At 34.4% G+C, this 23,823-nt stretch overlaps 1 protein-coding gene across 4 annotated transcripts in view; it reads right to left on the bottom strand.

Annotated features, from left to right (window-relative positions):
* Positions 1–401: 401 nt before the first annotated feature.
* CSNK1A1 (casein kinase 1 alpha 1) overlaps positions 402–23,823 on the bottom strand; it is a 43,813-nt gene continuing 20,391 nt past the window's right edge. Inside the window, exons 4-11 of one of the 4 annotated variants that reach the window (XM_033095623.1) lie at positions 21,956–22,054; positions 19,556–19,639; positions 15,752–15,891; positions 14,346–14,424; positions 13,278–13,352; positions 10,684–10,790; positions 9,638–9,750; positions 402–2,923 (exon numbers count right to left, since the gene is read on the bottom strand). In XM_033095623.1, the coding sequence (XP_032951514.1) occupies positions 2,916–2,923; positions 9,638–9,750; positions 10,684–10,790; positions 13,278–13,352; positions 14,346–14,424; positions 15,752–15,891; positions 19,556–19,639; positions 21,956–22,054 (705 nt within the window). In that variant the 3' untranslated portion in view covers positions 402–2,915. Of the gene's footprint in view, positions 2,924–9,601; positions 9,751–10,683; positions 10,791–13,277; positions 13,353–14,345; positions 14,425–15,751; positions 15,892–19,555; positions 19,640–21,955; positions 22,055–23,823 lie in introns of all 4 variants that reach the window. The other 3 variants (XM_033095622.1, XM_033095625.1, XM_033095624.1) reach the window with 3 other exon arrangements.

Consider the following 23,823-nt stretch of genomic DNA (forward strand, 5'->3'; position numbering starts at 1 on the left):
GTTTAAAAACAAAGAAAAACCTAAAATACTGCTACATATCAGTTTGGCTCAGCAAGTCACACACCTCAGACTACTGCTGAATTTGTAGAGCTGAGCTACAAATGTCTAGGCCACCCCTTCTTAGAATTCCCACGGTACCTTCTAGTCAACTTAAAAGAACCTAGTCTCGACAACTACTTCAGCAAATGTTAGGGAAAACGAGCTTGTTGGCTTGGGTTCTAAAAATCCTTGTTTGGTATTTTTATTATAATTAACTTTATAATTATTACAGTATACTCTGCTTGAAACATTTAATAGTACTGCAAGGACTAGTAGAAATAGGAAAGTCTCTTAATATTTGTTGATGAATAATAGTAAAAGCAAACCTCCAAAATTCCATTTATAGGCCATAGGAGCATGAGTACAACCATATGGGAGGAGATAACGAGTCTCTCCCTTCATAATATTCTTTTTTATTTTGTTATACCTTCCCAAAACAGAGACATTCAACAGTAGTTAGAATGGCCATCTCCCAACATTTAAAAAAACTGCACCCCCAAGTGGGTAAACAAAGTAAAGAGTAGTAACCTAGAGTTCAGCTGAATAAGCCACTGTGGAGCCTTAAGTGGTGAGGTCTTCCAATTTCAGAGTGATGTGTCTTCGACTTGTATCATCATTTTAGTGGAAAAACATAATTTAATTTTGGTGAAATGAGATTCATCTCCCGACAGGATTAGTAACAGCATTCACTGAATTTCACACTCTTCTTTTGTGAACTGTGAAGAAAATGAATGGTAGCTAGAAGATCAATGGGATTCCAGCTCCAGCTGCAGATGGAATGAAGATAGACCAGGACACAAACACCTATATTTTGATTTACAAAGCTAACAGCAGTTATAAACCTGCAACTTAATTACAGACCAACTACACCACAACCTTTTCAAATGGCAAAAATACAAAAAAGTTAAGTGTTACAAAAATATTTCAGAAAAAGTGCATAGTCTAAGTGCATAGTAAATAAAAGCACTGAAAAATATCTTGCTAGAGGGAGTTCAGCTCGGAAGTTATTACCAAAGCTAAACATTTTTATTTTACACAAACTATACTTAAAAATAGCTTTATGAGACTGATTTCTGGCTAAAAGTATCAAAGGGTTTATTAGTCAAGAAACAAATACCTTAACTGACATGGGTGGATAGAAAAGAAACAAAGCTGCCTACCCAAAGTTCATACTCATTAAGATTTCTGCAGTATGATGGTGCTAACATATCCTTTAATGGCAGAATGTGGCAATCATGGAATTAATTATTGCTAAAGTAGTTTTCAAATGAAAAAGAGAATTAAGCTTGACACAATCTGACCAAACGCGTGTCAATTTACCGTTTCATGGTTATTTTACAAAATACCTACATTTATACAATAGGCTCCTGGCAGCATTTTCAGACGAAAGTTCTTTTAATTTATCCTGACATGCTATGAATGAATAAATTATACTATTTTAAAAAGTACTGTCAATAAGTCTTTCCTTCTGTTGGGTCAGAAAGAAAAAAGTGGCAAATAAGACTGAGAATAGAGCAGGTAATCACAGAAATGGGTGGGTCAGAGAAGGTCAGCAATCCCAGGAACCTCACTGATGTGATGTTCTCCAAGGTTAAGAGTCAATCTGCTCCAAGCCAATGAACAAACACGGGATTTAAAAAAAAACTTCACCTTGTAGTTAAACCCTTTAACGCTTTCATTCTTATTCAAAATCAGTCCAGCTGTTAGTCTGAGGCTGCAGGAATTACAATACCAAGTCCTGGCAGTTGCAGCACTAGGTATTTGTGCCTGCAAGTCATAAAAAAAAAAAAAAAGAAAAAAGGAAACAATGCCTTTCCCCTTCAAACAAAAAAAACAAAAAAGTTTTTAATAAAAAATTTGAGGAAAAGTTAGAACACTAAACCTAAAATGATTTGCAAAGGAGTATTATGTAACAAATGGCTTGAAGTAGTCTATTAAAAAATTGGGGAGATTTGATTTCATAGTGAGTCAGCAAGGCATTTTTTGTTGTTTAAAAAAAATCTCATTTCCTTACAGAAACAGTTTTTAGTTTTTAATGAACTTGTAAACAAAAAAGCTCCCATTTCAAAATAAAAACGAAATCCCAGATCATATAGATGTTTACAGTGATTACATTTATCTAAGCAACATACATACATGTTCAGTTTTAAGATGTTAACTAAATTTCCGTGACAAATGTTTTTTTTTTTTTAATACCAAGAACATTATAGAGTTAATGCAGAGTCCTAAGGATAATCTAGTAGTCACTAAGTTTTTCTTAAGTCTTCACTTTAGATGCTGTTATTTCTAGCACAGGTAAGCAGGCAGTCTTTCATATGCTCAAACACTGGAATCTTTGGTTGCTACCATATCAGGTGGCTTGCAAACAAGAAGCCAACCATTTTAAGAATGTTTTAAGTGAACAACTTGCAAACCCCAGGATGGATAAACCCTAAGAACGCACAATTGTGAGCATTTACAACCATCACAACTGTGGCTGAAGACTGTTCATGCCGTTCTTCTGAAATGAGATCTCAAAGCAGTATAGTTCAAAATAAAAGATTTTAACAAAAAATTGGCATATGCACAATTTCTCCACCAATTTGTGTGTGTCAACCATTTAGTTAACTTCTCCACTTGAAAAAATGCAATAGAAAACTGGACACCATGTTTCACTATCTCAGTTAATATTCACAATTACAGCGGCTACAACTCGGGACACAGCATCAGCCATGCTGCCCAGAGCCAGTTTATACTGAAATTAAGTTCTTTACACCAAGTAAATGGTTGTCCAAAACCACTGGCTAGTGTACATATGAACTAAAATTTCTAGATTTGGGGAGAAACAAATGCTGCTCCGATCATCTGCACTGCTTCTTCTGTTCCTCGATTCATGCTTAGAAACCTGTTTTAAAAAAAATCAAAACAGAAAAAAAGGTTAAAATTCCAAGTTAAAAAAAAAATTTTTTTTAAAACTACACCCATTGCACGGACTCTTGTGATTTTCATCTACTTGAAAATCACTAGCTCAATTTTTTAAAACAGAAGAACAAGAAACTTTTCTGTTCTGGATACTTCTAGGTAGCAGTAGTACACAGTGAATCAAAGCCTCCCAATCAGCATACAATTCTCAAGCTAGAGAATTACTATTAATTCCAGTAAGCCTGTTTTGTTTACTTTTGCATTTCTAGTACCTAGAACATATATGTTCAATTATAAGTCAAATGAATGAAAACTGCACTGCTTTAACTAGAAAGTATAGTTTTAACCATACTAGGAGCAGGAACTTTTCTGTACATTGTTTCTGATACAAATAAGGAATAAGTTTTCATAAATGTATTCAAGGCATAATTATTTGAGCTATTCCACTGAACACAAAACTGGTATGTTTTTTATACAGAAACCTCAGACCTTAATTCTTTACCTCCAACAATTAAATTAAAAAGGTTAGGTTTTGTCACTCGTTTCAAAACATAAATGAGTTGCTTTTTGGCTTTCTTTACTTCTCAAGCCTCCCCACCCTGTAAACACTCCTGTCCTCGGACACAATTGGACTAGGGCTTCCTCAGAAAGGCTATCTATGGCTACAAGCAACCAAAGGAAATGTGCCTATCTATCCCCTACAAACTTAATCTGTGGCTACAAGGCAGAGAGGAAGTCTGTCTGTCTCTCAGGAATAACCTGAAAATCTCATCACGACCTTCTCCTTCCCTTTAAGGAATCAATGCCCCTTGGCCCACCCACTTTCAATTATAGCCAACCTAATTATAGCTTATTCTAGTCCACTCTTTTCTCTCTCTTCTTTAGCACAAACCATGGTCTTGTCAATCAAAAAGTGCCCCTTTTTGGGGGCGCGGGCAGGGATGGGTAGTTGGTTAGTGCGGTGCTAACAACACCAAGGTTGCGGGTTTGATCCCTGCAAGGGCCACTGTGAGCTATGCCCTCCTTAGAAAAAACAAACAACACTCTTTTTTTGGTACTTCTCTTTTTGTTGGATCATCTTCAATGGGTTTGGGGGGGGGGATAAAATACTTCCATAATTTATTTTCATGCATATATGCCTTTTTTCAAAGATAATACCAAACATTTACATATCATTTCTTGGTAAATATTCCTCCACTTGTTAACTAGGAGTTTTTTCCCTTGAGGGCAGGAATCATTTCCATTTATTTAATAAACACACTGTGCTAAGCCCTGAGGACTAGATGTAAGCGCAGTACTTCTTGTGACTCCACAGTGCCTCTCACCAGAGTAGGGACAGAATAGACCTTTGTTGCCTCTCCCAAGTGTTATGTTCGTAAAGCAAATGCCAAAAAATGAAAGATAATAAAACTTTTTGAAAGTGTACTTCACCCAAGGAATATTATCTATTTGATATATATTATTATATAGGACTATCAAGGCAATAATCAAAGAAAAAAATCAAACTGAATTTTTAAAATCTGACCATCTGCAATCTAGTCCCAATTTTAGGTTTTCTTTTACCATAGCTTGTTTATGCAATTACATTATATTGAATAATTACTATGTTGAATATCCAACAGCTTTAAAATGGAAACCACTGTCACTAACACACTGAAATGGAAATGTAAGTTACACTGGTATTCAAAATATTAGAAAATTGTCGTGTCTTTAATAGGGATAAGAATTATACCTAGGTAAGAATTTTATTTGTTCATCTTTTATCTGATATTTGAGAAATTGCTGGGTCAACTAATGATTGTAATTATTTAACAGATTGGTTAAAGGCTAGCCTAACAATATTCCTGGTAGAAAACACAGCAGTCAAATCCAGGTTTAACTCTTCAGATTGGCCAGTCGTAGGACACTCCACTCAGGGATCAATGCTTCTCCAGTGTATTGTCCTATGATGTTAGTAAAGTTTGTTTAGGAAAAAATCTCAATAGGAACATTCCGCAGGTATTCAACATTCAGTCTTCAAGTGCTAAACATGCTTTTTCCCAGTATGCATTAGTCCTCGGTTTTAATCTTGTAGTTTGGGTGGGGTCTCCTGGCTTCTAGAAGTCCAAAAAGTCATCTTCAATGCAACAGTAGTTAAAATAAAAAATGGATCCCTGTGTTCCTAAAAAAAGAGGGAAAAAAAAGTTAAAACGGGGTTGGAAGATTAATGTGAGATTCAGGAGTTGTTAGCTACATTTAACTTTCTTTTCAAATCTGCAAGAGAAAAAAATGTTTATTTTTATGTAACTAACCAGGAGATTCTGCCCCTGGATCTGAAAAGTTAATGTATCTGCTCCGATTTGTGAATTACCTTCAGATGACCCTGATTTTTTTTGATAGAACTACAAGCTAGTTCAAAAGGATATTTATATAATAATAGTAAGGTCTGAATGTTTCTGATGGGCTTTTGAAATGTAGAATCCTTTCATAGTATAAGACATAACTCTTAAATGTAAATATAGTATTTATATTTGTCACTATGCAATGCTATTTATATAAATTAATTTTTCCTATAACATGCTTATCTGTTTTTTTGGCTGCACAGAATCAGAATCAAGCTTAAGAGAATTTTGAATCAGACTGGCAGTACAAAAATGAAAGAAGAAAAATAACCAATACCTCTCTGCACAATAACTCTTCCTCCTCCACAATATCAAATTAGACAAAGGAAATAGATTTTATCACTACAAATAAGATAAATGACAACTTAAGTATAGCAGGTACACATCATCCCTAAACTGCATTAAAAGAAAAAGAAACCAGACAGAGGATCTGATTTCCTTCATCTCTCCTATTACAGAATTCATTCTGCTACAGAGTTGAAGTTGTTGAATTTTAAAATACCTGTTACAAGTGATTCCTTCCCCAACGGGTAGACAGTCTGCATTTTACACCAGAGTCACAGCGACACTGAACTCTTCTAGGTCTTCTGGACTGTCGTATCATCCAGACAATCTGACAAGTTAAAAAGTTTGCTAGGTCCAGCAAGCCTTGGAGATCTGGACTTCAGATCATCACAGATCAACTCTTGCACACTCATCTTCATTTCCTGTTGAGTTATTTAGTTCTTTTCTCTCCAGCTTTATTGTCTGTCCACAGTGAAAAAAGCTGACAAAAATTTCAGCAAGCAGGTGCAGCTCCCTGGCTCTTCTTTGAACTGTGTGTATTCAGAGTAGATCAGTCTCTCCAGGTACTTCAAGGTCTTCCCCTGTGATTTGGGTTACGTTGCTGAGTGACCAGCCACGTTCCTAGCAGCAATTGGTGAAGTCAGAAAAAGTTAAGCTACACATAAATGGTAGGTGAAGCCCAGTAAACACTGGAAGGTAATTCAAGGAAGACCATGGATATGGAAGAATAATGGGATGGAAAATTATTTCTCATCTCTTGAATGTCAACAGTTGGACATCCAGGTACCTATTATGATAATATGATGCTTAGTATTGATGACTGGAGCAGTGAACAAATGGGTTAAGATGATGAGAATAGTAGACCTATGTGAGGATCCACGTTTGGTTTCTCTACCTTCTGAAATTCTCCCCATCTCTGCCCTTAACTAAAGAAATGATGGACTTAATTGGATTGTGAAAGTCCTAAAAATGTTTTCTTTTCCTTTACTACTACTTATGTCTTGACAAGTACTTTTCTGATAATCCCCCATAGTTGAAGAAAAGGGAGTGAAATGTATTTGGAAGTGTATCAAACGTGAATCTATTTTTCTCTTTATCACGTATAAAAACAATTATAACCGTGTAACAGCGGAGCACTGAAAATTAGTACAGATCACGGTGGGCATTAAGAGAAACTCCCTGTTTCTTATTCTTAGTTTTTTGATGGGCTTTGGAATGAACATTTTAAAAGACCTTTTCTTTAGAAAAGTATTTATTAGGATAGAAGCCTACTACATATAATTAGCCCGTCTTAGCCGAATTAAGTCAGACTTTAAAGTTTTTGGACATTTTTAGTGAACTGCTAAAAACAACTTATAGCTGTCCATGAACATTCATTATAGATTTTTTTTTCAAAAATAAAAAAAATCATAAAATATACTAGTGAATGCCACCATTTGGGGGATTTTTCTAGAAACGGATATTCCTGCAATATAGATTTACTTGCTAAAGATTCATTAAAGAAACCAAATTCTGTGATGTGGAAACCTCTGAAAGTATAACTCTGTGAATAACAACTAATATCATGCATTTTAAAAGCACTTTTTAAAATTTTAATTAGGAAAGTGAAATATGGTGTTTTCACCATCACTGAAAGGATTTCTTAGAATCAAATCATTGAGCTGCTCTTCCTTGAATAAAAAACCGTAGTGGACCCTAAGATAGGATGCTTTTAAACACCCTTACTTCGAGGTTGACCCAGAAAATGGGGTTGGAGGTAGAGGTTAGGATAATTGGCTCCCCAGACCTATTTCATGCCACCTGCTCAAAACCTGCTAAAACTTCCATGGCTTTATATACTTGTATAGGGGGTTTTGTGTAAAATTTGTTTGGGGCACTAAGTTCTATATCCAAAATAAGTATGTTTTCAAGAAATCAAAGATCAAAAAGAATTTTGTTGTTTGTATTTTGTGGAGTGGCACATTTTAGTTGCAAGCAATATTTTGCTTGGAGTCAAATTACAGTGTCTGGATATGCATCTCTGAAAGTAGTCAATGAAATGTGATGTGTTTTATGAAAAGTCCAATTTTTCAAAACTTTACAAGTCCATGTTTATGTAATAATTTGTATAACCTCTGTGTCTAATAATGCTATAAGATTTTAAGTTGCTTTTATGAAAAATAGCTACAATACAAAGTAAGGATTAAACTTAAGTTTAATTACAATTCCCCCCCACCCCAAGGAAACATACTAACTCAGTGGGTCCAACTTCTCATCTTTAAGACCTGGATAAGGTAGGACAAAAATTCTGCTTGTTTTATCGAGTAAGAGATACACAGCCAACTAACAATGGAACTAGCTCAAAATAAGGTAGAATTCTTTCTGAAGGCTGCTGAATGCCTGAAGTGAAATGTTCTAGGTCAGCTGAGATTTCAATCTAATTTTAGTTCTAGAAACTGCAACTCATGATGATCCTATTATCCCAGCTAGCTTTAAGCAAAAATTGGTTTCGTTTTGTGAGAAAAAGCAAATATACTATAGGTGTCAGGTGTAACAAGTCCTCTGTTTAGAGATTCTACGTCATTTTACCTAAACAGTAAGACCATTTCTCCTACCTTGGCACTATGATTAGTTATACAATGATTAAAACACTCAAAAGGGGCAGTTAAGTCCCAACTGAGATGCACAGGCAGAGTACTGGGCAAGCATTAGTGTTTGCTACCCTGAGCTGAAATTTCATCATTTAAGGACCTTCATTAGATTAAATCTTCAACCGTGAATCCTTCCCAAATACAGAAACATGGAAGTATCTCAACTTCATTCCTAATAGATAAGCTGCTGGGATGAGGATGACATCAATTAATTATAGTTTGTGAAAAGTATCCTCAGATTAGAATCTATTTTTAAATTATAAAATAGTTTAAATACAACACTAAAGATATGGACCAAAGACCAAGTTCAGACTAGAGCAGTCATTCAGAAATTAAATAATTAGAAACCAAAACCAAACCTTACCTGCCCACCACTTCCAGAAAGTAGGCAGGTATCAGGAGTAAAGCCCCACAAAGGGGAAAAGAAAACAAACAAACAACATGAAACACAGGAGTCGAACTGTATGGCACCAGGGATAAGAAATGGAGCTGTGCTCTAACAGTTCTACTCCTCACAGCACCAAGAGTGCCAGAGAAAGGAAACAGACTAGCAGTTCAATGGCATTTGCCCCAATTTTTTTTAATTTGCAAGGCCTAACTGCAGAATTCAATTCCACGTCGGAGCCATAGACCCTGAATATTAGAAATATTTTAAAAAATAAAGACAATTAACAAAAGAATCATTTTGAAATTAAGAACATATGTAGTCAAATAGCAACTAAAAGAGAAATTTATTTTTTGGACTAGGAAAGATGTGTTGAGCTTTTCAGTTATTTGAGCATTTAAGAACTTAAAAACAAGGTGCTCTCTAACTGAGAAGATAAACACTTTGGGGGCAATGCCAGATTCACCTCTTGAAATTAGATCATGTTCACAAGTTTTCATTTTTAAACACTAAAGCATTACCATGCAGAAAAAATTCTTTAACACTGTTAGTCTGAAAGAAAGTCAAGACATCATGGCTAACCAAATTCATTATTAAAAATCAACAAGTGTTAGGTCTAGGATTTTGGATTGATTGATTATACCATATTCCCAACACCAAATATTTATTTTGGAAAGGGTTAATGAATGAGTAAAAAAGATGCAGTTGTTAAAAATGACCCAAAATCCCAAGAGAAATGATATAATATATACACACATATATGTATATACAAATACATATACATATATATGAACAAGGACATTTGGGTTTAAAGTTAGTAGTCAAATTTTCCAAGGACGTCTTTTTTTAAAAACATAGAGCCAAATTTTTATGTATTTTAAAACCACCTCCTTGATCTAACACTGTTAGAAATGAATGAATTACCCAATTTTGTGATCAATTTTTTTCCCTCTAACGTCACTTGGTTCTTGGCTACTAACCTTTCATGTTACTCTTGGTTTTGTCAGTTTGCTTGCCTGTGGGGGTTTGGGCCTGCTGACCCTGCCCACTTGAAGAGGCTGCCTGCTGTGCTGCTTTTTGCTTTAACATTGTCCAATCGAATGTGTAGTCATATTGGTGGTTCAGGGTCCTGGAAGATAGAAAATTATATGTTAATCCTTTGGTAAGACTAGTTTAATACACTACTGAACTTTCAAGACAGTGAGGGAACTTTTTAAGGAAATGATTATTTTCTCCAAGTGTGGTAGCTTTCCCTCCAGATGATTTCTAATTTTCACTATTCAGAGTTTTAATTAATTCTATTTTTTTACACGTCATTAGAGGAAAATGTCAGCACTTTGGTCTGCCGTATTCAGTTAAGAATAAATCCTCTCCCTTTTCAAAAAGAAGCTGCCTTTAAACTGTCTTAAAGGGGGAAGGAGGGTGGGAATGGAAGGCAGCAGGAACAAAACACTGTCAGTTATGTGTTGGGGGTAATACCATAGGAGGTACCTTCTAAAAACAAATCAGAGTAGGAATGGGACTACAGATTTGTGAGGTGGGTATTTATGCTGGTGGCTTGGGAAGACTGTTCTGGGGTTAGAGGATTACCTCCAATTCACATTCACTTCCCACTAGTTTTTGAACTATGTTGTACTCTCTTCCCCCCCATTTTCAAGACCAATTCTGGGCTGCATCTAGGGAAACCTAGAGCTTGGGACTGCCTCCACACTATCCAGGATTTCATGACTGCTTGATACATTGACTGCTTTTCATTTTGCTTCTGCACCAAAGTTGGAGAGTTCCCAGGGCCACTGACAATCACTTAGGTCTAATGTGAAATACAATTATGGTGGAAAAGTTCGATTTTTACTTTGAGTTTGATTCAACTGCTTCTCCAATCCAAACTAATTTCAAGCACATTTGCACTAATGGAAAAGAGCCAAAAACTCAGCTTTTTAAAATTTTATTCATATTGGCTAGACCCACTTTAATTTGCCACTTTTCAGAATAAATGTGTTGGGTGGATTTAACTAATTACCCTCACTGGAGTTGATAGTGTTAAAATACCTTAAAAACTGACCTGAAAAGAATGCGGAATAGCTGCCTCAGATACATATAGTCGGGAGCTTCCTCAAAGCGCAGCCCACGACAATAGTTTAAGTACATGGCAAATTCTGCAGGAAACCCCTACAAGTTCAAGAGTTAAAACACAAAGTAAAAAAAACCAAAAAAACTTATTTCAAGGTAGAAAAATAAATGTATTTACATACAAGCAAAAAACGTTATTTGAGGAGTGTTTACTACTTTATCGGAAGATCTGAGAATTAAAATAACTGACTTGGTTCCCTCATAAATTTAACAAAATTTTGTCTTGAGCACCTTATTATGTACAGTATTAATATTGGTAGGAAAAATACCTATCTTCTTACTATGGTATTATGTTCTTAATTTAAATACCCCACTTGTTAATTTATTATTTTATTAATGTCTAATAATTTGATGGCAACAATGATAAAATGGAGGCCAGTAATGTTCTTTCCTAGAACGGCAATGAATGAGCATTTTCTCCCCATTCTGCAATTACTTTCGTTTTTATCATAGTAGTACTCTACCTATATAAACAGAAAAGCAAAATCATCAAGAGTGCAATCATACAAAGCAACCACCGTTGTTACACAGATCAATTCATTGATTCATCTTATAAATACTTTAGGTTTGCCTTTTCCTTTCCCTGTAATTGTTATCATTATTGCATATATGTTATGTATTCTGTTTTCCCATTAACATTATATTGCAAGCACCCTTCTGTTATTTCCAACCTCTTCATAAACTTCTGAATGGCTGCATAATAGCTGACCTAATGAATACACCATAAGTAACCTGTTTTCTATAACTGGCTATCTAGGGATTCCAATTTTTCTCTATTATAAATACTAGTAAGTGTATCTATGGGCATAAACTTTTTAAATGTTCAGTTTCCTAGGAAAGATTCTCAAAGATGTATACAAACATTTTTAAGACTGCAGATATTAGTAACCAAAAGTATGTTGTCATCAAGAATGTAGATATGTAAAGTACTAAAACAACAGAAATCCTTACATCTCCTCTCCTTGAGGGTATGTGAGGGGAGGTAAGTTAAGAGGCAGTCTCTTGCCACAACCTTACGATTTTGAGGAATCTCTCATATCCAGAAGACCAAGGTAGGATAGAATGTGTACGTGTACACACACACACACACACACACACACACACACACACACATATACACATCTCCAACATTTACTTTAATGATTGCAGCACTGATATAAACATTTTAAATTTTTACAGAATACTTCTATGCTATTTTATTTTTCGGGTGGACATCTGAAACTAATGCCATGAATATAGTGTACATTTTTGTCTTTTTAAACACTTAATCAGACTTAAAATTTTTAATATACATTCATGGTCAGTGGTAACGGCAAGCGGCAATTACCAAATGAATTTGCTTTAACATATATTACAGATGGAGTTACAACAACCAAAAATGAAGGTCAAGTAGTATACTTCAAGTGTTGCCACCTTACGAAAACAAGCAAAACCCTTAACAGGAGACTACCTGTATAAGCATTACAGATGTGACATAAGTACAACCGGACCATGAGACTGAAAACAATCTAAGTACTTTATTATCTAATACTTTTGTGTTCACGGGTCCTGAATCACTTATATGTAGCTAATCCAAAAAGAGACATAGCCTACAAGCAGAGAATGTACTCAAGTCCTTTCTTTTCCTGTAAAAATGGCTGACTTTTCTGATAAGCCAAATGAATCTTTCCATTGCATGGAAACAGTAATATATAGAAAATATAATGTTTTGCTTCCTGAAGTACACAGATTTTAAAGTTATTTGGGTGGATTTTAACATACGAACATTTAATTCACTAACTTAAAATTTCATAACTTAAAACAAATCCTAGAGCCTCAGAAACGGCCACAATCTCCCACGCCGCCCTCTCCTTCACTATAGATATGTAGAAAAGGAGAAAGCAAATTTGTGGATGGGGAGACACACAACCACTTCCCACCTTCCACAGTGTACTATTTCAACTCATACTGATTTCTACTTTCTATCACCCAATGATGTACTTATATACTGTTTTCTAATTATTTCACGTATACAATTGTCTCAAAGATGACCATGTGGTCTTCTTTCTATGGAAGACCATGGTTACCCATCATGATATAAACATCTTTCCATTCTCAACTCACGTGCCTCTCTATGAAATTTCAGAGTTCAGAGAAATGAGCCTGATTCAAACTGTCAATTATTATTGTCAGATATGTGCTATTTTATATTGTTCCAATCCTCCTGCCTTTGTTTCCCCACTCTTGGATATACATATTGCTGACATCTTTTCTTTTCTGGCACCAGTTCAGGGATAATAAGAATGTTTTTAAATTTAATTTTTCTCATAAATTGCTGAGGTTCTATTAGGAAAGGTAACCTGACCTCTTATTTTTCCTCTAATTTTTAACAGATGGCAGAGCCCAAACAAACCAGAAACAATAAAACACTTATTTAAAATGTCGTAAAATGATGTTTTAAGTTCGAGGGGCGGCAAGTAAAATGTTCCTTTTTGTTCCTGGATTATTTAGATTAAAAAAAAAAAATTACTCATCACACACACTTACCTTACATAAAACTTCAACGGGAGTGGACATCTTCTTTTCACTAATCTTTTCATATTTTTGTTTCTTTGTTGCAGCCTATGGAAAATAAGAACCAAACGACACAGACATACTCAATACTACTGAGAAAAACCTTCTTAGTATAACACACTAGACATAAATGTAAACTTCAGATTCAAGAGAAATCATAACCTAGAAAAAGAAATCAAAGTAAAATACATCTACACTTTCCTCCCTTAAATTGTCAACTTTTTATATGAGTTTCTCCCTCAAGAACATTTTTAGCTATTAGGAAAAGGTGAGTCTAACAGGAACCTCAATATGTATAACTTAAGTAAAGGTAGGTAGAGTCAAATTTGAAATGAGTTTTCTTAACCCATATTCAACACAAGGGGCAAAGGTATAAGCAGATAAAAACAAAAGTGCCCATCATTCAGTGACATTAATACATGAATAACTGGTGTTAAGTCAAAACGTTTTCCAAATAAAAATATTCATATTAGAGAGAGCTACCCACATAAGCACTCAGCAACTTGTCTACCTCACAGATGCTCAAATAATACAGGGACCATTTTCCTTTAAAGGACCAATAAAATATCAAAACAGCCATTAAATTCTAGGTCATAGTGTGATATGTCATTAACACACAAACACTCAACAAAAATAATGGTGAAACTCCTAATTAACAGAAATAAAATTTTAGAATAATTACATAATATAGCTATTATTTCTGGATAAACCAGTTTATATACACTTAACATAAAGGCAACATATCAAAATGAGAAAGTCTCCACCTAATTTCTTATGCCCATGTCAACTCCCACCCAGATCAAGTTACTGGCTACCAATGGGCACCTGCTTACTGTCTCCCCAAAATATTGTTCCTCAGCTATGTCTCTGGGATTCTGTTAACTTAATGATCAGACTTTATCTTGCTAATACAAGGTAAAAAATTAAAGTTAATTTACTTTTAGAAAACCTCATATTTAAAAAGGACCTTAAAGATCATCTCCAATATATATTTTTATTCTTAAAACAAAACAAAATACTGGTAATGTGAGCCTAGTTTACCTTTAGTCCTTGCCATGGCAGGCTGGTTCTATTAAAATACATCAAAACATATCCTAATGATTCCATGTCATCTCGGCGACTAGAAAAGAAAATGTAAATTTATGAGCTGAAATTATTATGAAAAACGTAAAAAAAAAAAACAGTACACAAGAATACATTCTCAAGTGAGAGAGACAGAACAGTTTAGTGTCTTGTGAAACAGGGTACTTAGTTAAGGTAATAAAAAAGCTCATAATGGGTTACACTTCTAAATAAAACTTTCTCATAGAATCCAAAATTATAAAATCCAACACAGTCCTACAACTTAACTTTTAAAGAGCAAAAAGGATTTAGCTAAACAAATCTCCAAATAAGATTCATGAAGATGGAAGAACCACAGAGCAGGACACTTGTTAAGTTTTGCAGAAGCTCATAAAAAACTTTAGGGATGCTGAAATAAATTAACATTTTAAACCTAATTAAACACCTGTATGAATATATACATCTATACACATATACAGTTGACCCTTGAACAACACAGGTATGAACTAAGAGGGTCCACTTATATGCAGATTTTTTTCAATCGACCCAGAGCAGTTCAAACCTGAGTTGGGGATCCAAATATGTGGAGGTAGGTGCCTCTAATCCCCAAGTGGTTCAAGGATCAACTGTATATATATATATACACACACATACATATATATTCAGATAGATACATATATTTAAAGACTGCTAATACTTTGACATACAGAAAATAAGAAATTATAGTTTAACCCAGTGTATTCAGATATTCATGGATATTTTCAAAGCTCAAATCTTCTCATGAGGTTCCTTAACCTGCAAGCATATCATTTGTCATTTCTGTTTAAGGAGCAAAAAAATGATTAAAAAAGATGAAAGCAACGTGAAAAACTAATCATAGAGTAGAGATGAAGAAAATTTTTACTTCAAACCAGATCCTATTAATTTATGTAGGAATGGAAGAGTAGAACAGGAGACGTCCCACCAAAACCCCCTTTTGGTTCATTAGGACTCAGATAACATTTTCCTTGTAAAAACCAATACATTCTACCCCAAAACTCAACTTACACCACTAAAATATAAAAAGCCCAAGATCAGCATTAAGAAAATAAGCACTGTCTTCAGCTGCAAAAATAAACATCATGATAAAATTGCATTTATGCTTCTGATTTTTCATCATGCAGTATTTTTCTCCCCAAGAGCTAACCTTCAACAAAGAAAACAGAAGGCCTCATTTAATCGGTTTCTCGGCACTGGGTAACACAGCAGGTAAAAGGATTAATGAGCACCCTTCAAATCCTCAGCCAAGAGACATCTTTAGATATTGTAAGAAACTGAGATATTTCAAAAACCCACCAAAGGCTCCTGTCATGGACTTCATCAACATATTCAATTGTCAAACTCACCTCTGTTCAATCCCAAGATGTGCATTAATGCTAGCGTATCGGGCAGTGCCAGTGAGATTTTTATCTTCTCTGTATGGTATGTGTTGCCTTGTCCTGTTGTCTCTGTACTTTTTGGCCAAACCAAAATCAATAAGGAATAACTTGAAAAGAAAATAAAGAGACATTAGATTTCCAACCTTGTTCAATTAAACTACTACTTATTCATTAAATGGCATCTATTTTATTTGTTCAAATATATCAAGATAAAGTATCATAAGTAGAACAGATAATGAGTAAACATAACACTCCAATAAGCTTTTACTAGTCCTCATCAATAAATTAAGTTAAAAAAATACCGTTAAGTCAAATGGTTGATCCTGTCAACTGAATAATTTCACAGGCCCAGTTCATCACACCCAGGAGCCCATCTTTAGAAAAACAGTGGAGAAATGTATAAATGCTTGAAAGCAGAGTTGACAAGTGTGCTGTGTGCCATAATGAAACCTGATATCCTTTACTATTGGTAAATAACACAACTCTCAAAGTTTGATACTGACAAAACCAAGATTTTTCTTAACAAAAAATAAGCACTTTTAAAATAAGCATGCATTATATTCTACTTCCCACTGACATTTATGCATGTGACCAGACTAAACTTCTAAAGACTGTGTAACCAGTTGATCTAAAATCTTAGAATAGTACTTAGTATCAAGGCAGCTTACTTACAAGTAGCAGTTTAAATAAGCTAACTAAAAACCAAACTAGTACTTTAAAACAAAGTACTGTTTACTGCTGTCTCATATATATGGTACAGAGAATAAGATACTCATTTATAATGTAGTTAATTAATTCAGGTTTACGCTCTACGATTAAAACCTTTAAAAGAACAAACAAAACTATTGTGACCAAAAAAATAAAATTAAAAAAATTAAAAACCCCAAATACGTTCACATCTGCCTACCTTCTAAAGCAAAATAAACACTATTTACTTAAAAGTTTAGCCTCTATCATAAAATCATTTAAGATTATTAAGGAAAGTAAGTCTATGTACCCTTACCCTAACGTAGCCATAGACTATTGTTTTCTGGTTATGCCTAAATTCTATAGTTCTTCTTTTCATTGGGTCCCTTCTGCCACAGTTTATAATGTGATGTGCTGGGAAACCCGAACACCTAATCTGTTCGAGTTTGTGCCATAAATTAACCTAGTCTTAGGTATACATTGGATGAAAAAAGACACTGAGGTTTGCACTTCTGTAACCATGTTAACAATGTGATACTTGGTCTACTACTATAAAAGAATGAAAACTGAATTTTTAGCAAAAAGTAATTGGATAATGAAAACTTTCTAAGATGAAACTCACTTCCCAACTGAGTTACAGGAACATGAGAAAGTGTTATAAAACAGGAAGAGAAATAAAGCTCACACTTTCTCTTGGTATGAGTATCAGCTCAATACAAATATCAAAATGAGCAAAATATACTTGTTAAACAAAACAAAAATTATGACCTAAGTTCTGCATATTAATATTGAAAATAAGTCAAGGGAAAAATAAACACAACAGGACATCGAGCTTCAAGGTATTTCAAAAATACACCTACAAATTATGTGGGATTTGAATAAAAAGTGGTAAGGACATGGATCTCCTCTAAGGGATATTTTCTGGGATCGCTTCCTTTAGTATTTCAAAGTGGAGGAGAAAATAGGAACATCTGACTCGATTATGTCTGACATCTTCATTCATGCCTAAATCTACATTCAGTCTCTCCATTTGCAATTCAATAACCAGACACTTTCTCATAACTAAAAGACTGCTTTATAAAAACTCAGTGTTTATTAGAGCTCTTTCCTTCCACAACTCGAAAGGATGAAATGTAATTAACAAAACAAAAAAATATATACAAACACTATCTTCTTAAATATCTCAATCTTTATTATCAAAACAAAATACTATATAAAGCAAATAAATCAATTTAAAATTTTCTCTTCTAATAAAAACTTAAAGTCAGGAAAAGTAATGTCACTACCAACCAAAGATATACATCCTATTTTGAGCAAACAACTGAAAGGAAAACTACTTAAAATAAAAAATTTTTTAAATCTCTTGGTAATTCATTATCTTCTGGTACCTATCAAGACTCTTTAGTAACTCTCTATGTTTAGAATTTAAAAATGAATGTAAACATATAAAGGAAGTAGTTACACGAAACCATGCGATACCAAGGATATGATCAAACAGCCGCAAATATGTAAAAGAAGAACCAGCAAACGTGTAAAGGTAGAACCGAACGGGGAAGTCAGTAAGATAATGTATTTTTATAGGTTTGCATGGGTAGATTTTAATTACATGTTGTAAAGTAAAATTTGTGCCTGTTTTAAAGAATACAGACTATTCTTCAAAGGCATGTAGAAATGAGTTAATGTTGGATATACTAGGATAACTAAGTGCATTTTCTTCAGAAACACTACTGCCAATTTTAGCTTTTAGTATTTGCAGCATTTTTTTTCCTCCTAACCAGGGGCCACCTTCCTCCCCCCATCCTTCCAAGATCACTTTTCCTCACAGCCTAGCTAACCTGTGTGTAGGGAATATAAACATTTCAATCAATTTTACGGAGAGTATTAAATGATTATGCTACAAAACGTAAGTAAAATGTGTGAATGAATGGATAAGTAAAAAAGGGGCACCAGAACTGCCTTACAATGTGCCTAATTACCCACCTCCCCCCCCAACCAATATCTAGTCACCACAGTTGGTATTTCTTTGTGAATAAAAATAAACCTGTATCTCTGAACCTTTGTAACAGCAGGAGGTGGTCCCTGGAATTATGCTGAGCAGTGTGGACAAAGATTAAAGGATGACTCAGTGATCAATGTGGCGTTAATGAACTACAAAGTATGCTCACATAGCAAACACAACCTTTTTCTTTTTTTTCAATTACTCATGCCAATACTTCCTTCTCTAAATTGATAAAAATTCATTTGTTCTGGAGCTTCAAAGTTTGTGTACCTAAATTTTGATTAAAAAACCCCACTATTTTCCCTAGTTTGAAAAGTCATCCAGTTAAAAAAGCTATCCAATTTCTACAAAAGGTAAAGAACGTGAAGAGTTCTGCTTACAGTTAAAAAAATACTTAGAAAATTATTAGGGTGTTTATCTGGCCTGCTAAACACGAAATAATCAGGTTATGCATTTAATTTGTTACTAATGGTAATTGCTCGAAAAGTGCTTCAATTATGTTATTGTTATACTGTTAGAATGCAAATGTCTTCTAGTTCCAGAGCATATAATGCTTTTAAGTTCAGAGAACTCAGAGAAAGAGGTAAGTCAATTCTAGAAGCACTAGTCTGCCATCTGCTCTCCACTTACCGGACATTCATTAGGAAAGAGCAGGCAGAACATATTCACCATATAGCACCGGTGCAACTGAATTTCGATACAGTTCATGTACTGAGTTCTGCAACTCCAAATACAGTTAAAAAACCTGAACAGTCTACTCAAGTTTACCATTAGGTAAAGAATTTCAATACTGACTCACATATTTCCTCGTATGGATGTCAGAGACCTAAATATAATCCTATTTTCATTTCAGTTTTCTCTAAACTTGAGAGATTTAAGCAAAAGCCACAAAGAAACATCTTAGTAATGTTACATGTTTGCCAAGTATGTCTGAATAATGCCAACATAAGAGGTGCTTGAGCAAGATAAGATCTACATTCTCCAGAATTAAAACAAAACAAAACAAGAATAATCAAAATAAAACAATAAAAAAGGAAAAGCACATGAATTTGGGATTGAGGTTGGAATAGGAGACAGTTTCAGACCTGGTTTAATCCTGAGAAAGATGGGTCCTGAGAAGTACTAACAGTCATGCTTCTTTTCCTCTTCCCCACTGGAGATTCTAAACACTAAACAGACAATAGAGGGTGGCAGTGCATCAAACAGTATTGCTTACATTGCAACAATGGCCGGCGCAGACAGGCAACACCGAGGCATTAGAGAAAGAACAGGGTAGCCAAATGCCATCCTTCTTCCACCAAGCACTGTAGCTTCTCAGTTTTCCAAATAAGAATCACATGCTCAAGAACATTTGAATTCTGGAAAATACTCAGGTTTTTAATGCCACTATAATGTGTCACTGTCTGAAACAGGGATAGCAAATGGTGACATTTGGCTCTTTAATTTTTTTAATTAAACATGGGGAATTTGGATCTGCAGTCTTTGGTACCACAATCTGCCCTTCCCCCAAAAAAGATTGTACAGGGGAAAAAAAATCTTCAGTAAGGAAGAGGTAGAAGGCATTTAGTCACCTTAAAATTTATTTTCATAAGCATGCAGGGCTGATTACTGGAAGAGATGAGCAAATTCACTAAGATTGGAGTGGCCACTCCTAAATATCAAATTCAGAACAATTTTCAAAATAAGAAATTTGACTTTTTTTAACCTCAAAAGCCCCCCAAAATTCTGTTTTTCCCCACAAATAGAAAACCTTTGGAACAAGCTGACCAAAGAATCCAGTCTCATACAACTGGCATTTTTCAAACTACAATACAGAAAACACTAAAAACCAACTACATAAACAAAACACTAATCTAAAATGTTCAAGAACCAACATTTAGAATTTGAATCTTAGTTAAGTAAAACACTGCACTTCCACCCTAGGGACTCTCTGAATCTGTGTAACAGCAAGCAGCTCCACAATACTCTTTTTAGTATCTCTAGAGAGGACACACGATCATAAAGAGATTTCCATCACCCAGCAATTTGGACTTCCTGACACAACTATGTGATTAGCAAGCTATTTTTAAGGGGGGGAAAGGGAAGCAAAGAGTTATTATCTAGGCCATCATTTAATATTAAGGCAAAAACTGTGCTGCAATGTCAACATGTAGAATACGGATCACATGAGGATAATAGGTCTTTAGCAGGGGAAAAAACTGGGAAGGAGAGGGCTGGGAAATGGCCAAAAGATTAGGGTCAAACTGACAAAACTGCTCCCAAAATTAAAATCAGTAATACTTTTTTTCAAGTAAATTACCAGGTTTTGCGATAGCAATTAAGAACCCGGGTGCTTCACAGACAGAAGCTATATAATATTAAAAAAAAAAAAAAGATGCAATTTGGGAATGACAAGGTAAGTTATACGTATATTTAAACAGCTTTATTTTTTAAATATTAAAGCTCAGCTTTCAATAAAAAAAACTTTCATTTCCTAAAACTTGGTCAGACCAACATTAATGTCTCACGCATTAACAAGTAACACCAGCTCTAATGGTAATAGCTCCAAGTTGGCATTCATACAGGCAAACAAAGGTAAACATTTATAGCTAGACCTAAAAACACCAAACATTTCCTAATGGTTTATAAAAACAAATGGGAATCTTCCTTCCAAAAACAAAACAAAACAAAAGAACATAAAAAACAAAAAGCCCCCAAGTTGTCCTGAAGTTGAGAATTTCTATCAGATCATTAGATCATATGCTTAGCGCATTGCCAATGCTGCCTGTCTGCCCGAGCTCAACATTGAATTGATAAATAAAGCAATTCACTCAATAAAACTAATCATTGCAGGAAAAATTTCAACACAATTAGTTCCTAACTGTAATCATGCGTCACTAGCTAAAACCCAATCGCCCCATCAAGTTCAACCATTCTGAGACCCCAAGGAAAACTAATTTTGTTGTATGAATGCTCATTTCACTTGTTAATATTTTCCTTTAAAGGGGGAGGAAGGATGGAGAACCCACCCAACTTGGCACCCAAGTAAGAAACTGTCAAACTACTTTTGAAACAGGCCCAAAAGTTGTCCTTTTGAATACACAAATCCAAGGACTGAAGAATTCTCATTATCAACCATGCTCAGTCAGCAATTGTTAACACCATGGTGACAGATAGATCAGTGGTTCCCACATTGGCACAAGCACATATGAATGAAAAATAGATAAAACTGTTGAACAGTCAAATAATGTAGATGATTACATTTCATTATAAAGCCCCTGGAAATTTTTATTTCCATATAGATAACTAACCTTGTTGGGCAAATTGGAGAGAATTTTTTCCAGTTACTAAATTAATAGTTAGCGGATTATCCTGCTAGCACAATCTTTTAAAGCAATTATCAACAGCGAGTTAAATGTACTATGACTCTTTAAAGACTGAAAGTTTACCAAAGCAATCCTTGGAGTTTTTACTTTGTTCTCTCATGCAAAGAACATGTGACTAACCTTATTACAGTGACGCCCAATACCCATTAGGAAGTTATCTGGTTTAATGTCTCTGTGTATAAAATTCTTTGTATGCACATATTCAATTCTACTGATCATCTGGGGAAAGAAAAGGAGAGAGATAATTGAGTTAAGCAATTTGCATTAAGTGATAAAAGAAAGCAACACATTTCTCAATTATTTTAATATCTCACCTATTTTTTAAGATCACAGGTATATTTTAATAACTTTAGAGTTCAGTGTTAGACAAAATTAAATGGAAAGGGCAACCAGGCTCTCCATTTATCTCTAGACTGATAGATACCCAAGTATAAACCCCTAATGTCCTTTGACTTGTTCTTCCAATATTAACAATTATAAACAAGACATCATCTAACCTAACAGGAAGAATTAGTGTCTGCAATTTCTAAATTGCAAAACTAATAATTCAGATTGTTGTCATAAATTATATAAAGCAAAACTAATAATTCAGTTGTTGTCATAAATTATATAAAGTAAAAACTAAATAATCACTTTTCATTTCCAATCTTATTCCCCCTGAGGTAAGCTATGCTAAAATAGCCTGATATTATTACCCGGATGTATTTCCACACTCATATACAGACACACATAAACTCGGACACACATATACTTGGAAAAAGCAGTGTTGGCCAATTGACAGATATAGCTATAAGTGTTTTAAACTGAAATAGAAGCATTCTATTCATTTTATTCTTGTTTGCTTATTTGTTTTTAACTACACATATCTCAAACATTCGTGGAAGTTGGTAGCATACAAAATAACCATATAACTTGATATAAATGGGGATGTGTATATTCCTTTTTTGCATGTTTTTTGGACTCTCCCATGTTTTTTCTCCACACTTATATAATCACATCAAAAACTGAATAGTAAACATGTCATTCTAACAAGTTTTTCTGGGAAATTCTGCCAAGTCAAATGGTATAGGTCTTGGTATTCTTTTTAATGGCTACAAATATTCTATGGTATAGATACACATTTTCTCCAATCATCCCTAACCCCCAGTCCTCTCATTGTTTCCAATATATCCCCCCTGTAAGCAATAATGCTATTAATAAACTTAAATATATCCTACCTACTAGTTCTTCTATTTCTATGGGCTATAAATCCCATACAATTAGAGAGAGAGAGTTGCTGGGTTGAAGGGCATGTATAGTTTTCATGTTGATGGGCTATACCAATTCATTTTTCCTAGACTACTTGAGAGTAGTGTTTTTCCCACTAGCAAAATGATCTTAGTTCTTTCTAAATTTTGCCAATTTGACAGGTACTGACCTCACCTGTACTTCCCTAATAATACTTAGTTTGGAAATCTGCTCATTTTTACTGACTATTTGGATTTATTATTCTATGAAATGTCAATATATACTTTTTTGTCCATATCCTTTTGGCTTGTCCCTTTGTCAATTTTTCAAAATTATTTGTACACAAGAGACAGTCTTTTATCTGTCATTTGTTACATAAACAGATTTACATTAAAAAAATTTGTCTATTAATTATTTATGCTATCTCTTCCAAAATAGTTTTAATATTCAAATTACCAAATATGCCTGTTTTTTCTGTTAAGATACTTAGAAGGTGTACTTGAAACGTTTTCCATATTCAAAGACTGCCAACATTATTTTCCTACCCAAGTTCTTGCTCTTCTCAGTAGCATGTGTCAGGATTCAATTTTTTATTTGTCCCCATTCTCCCCAGAGCTTTCAGTACCGTGGATATACAAATTCCAAATCTTACTCCTTTATCTTGACAAATGTTTTTTGAAGTCAAATCTGTAATCTTTGGCTTAAAAACTATTTATACTCTCTAGAAAGTAGATGTATACAATATCCAAATACCACCTTGA

This window comes from Rhinolophus ferrumequinum, chromosome 24 (genome assembly GCF_004115265.2).
Source record: "Rhinolophus ferrumequinum isolate MPI-CBG mRhiFer1 chromosome 24, mRhiFer1_v1.p, whole genome shotgun sequence".
NCBI lineage: Eukaryota > Metazoa > Chordata > Mammalia > Chiroptera > Rhinolophidae > Rhinolophus > Rhinolophus ferrumequinum.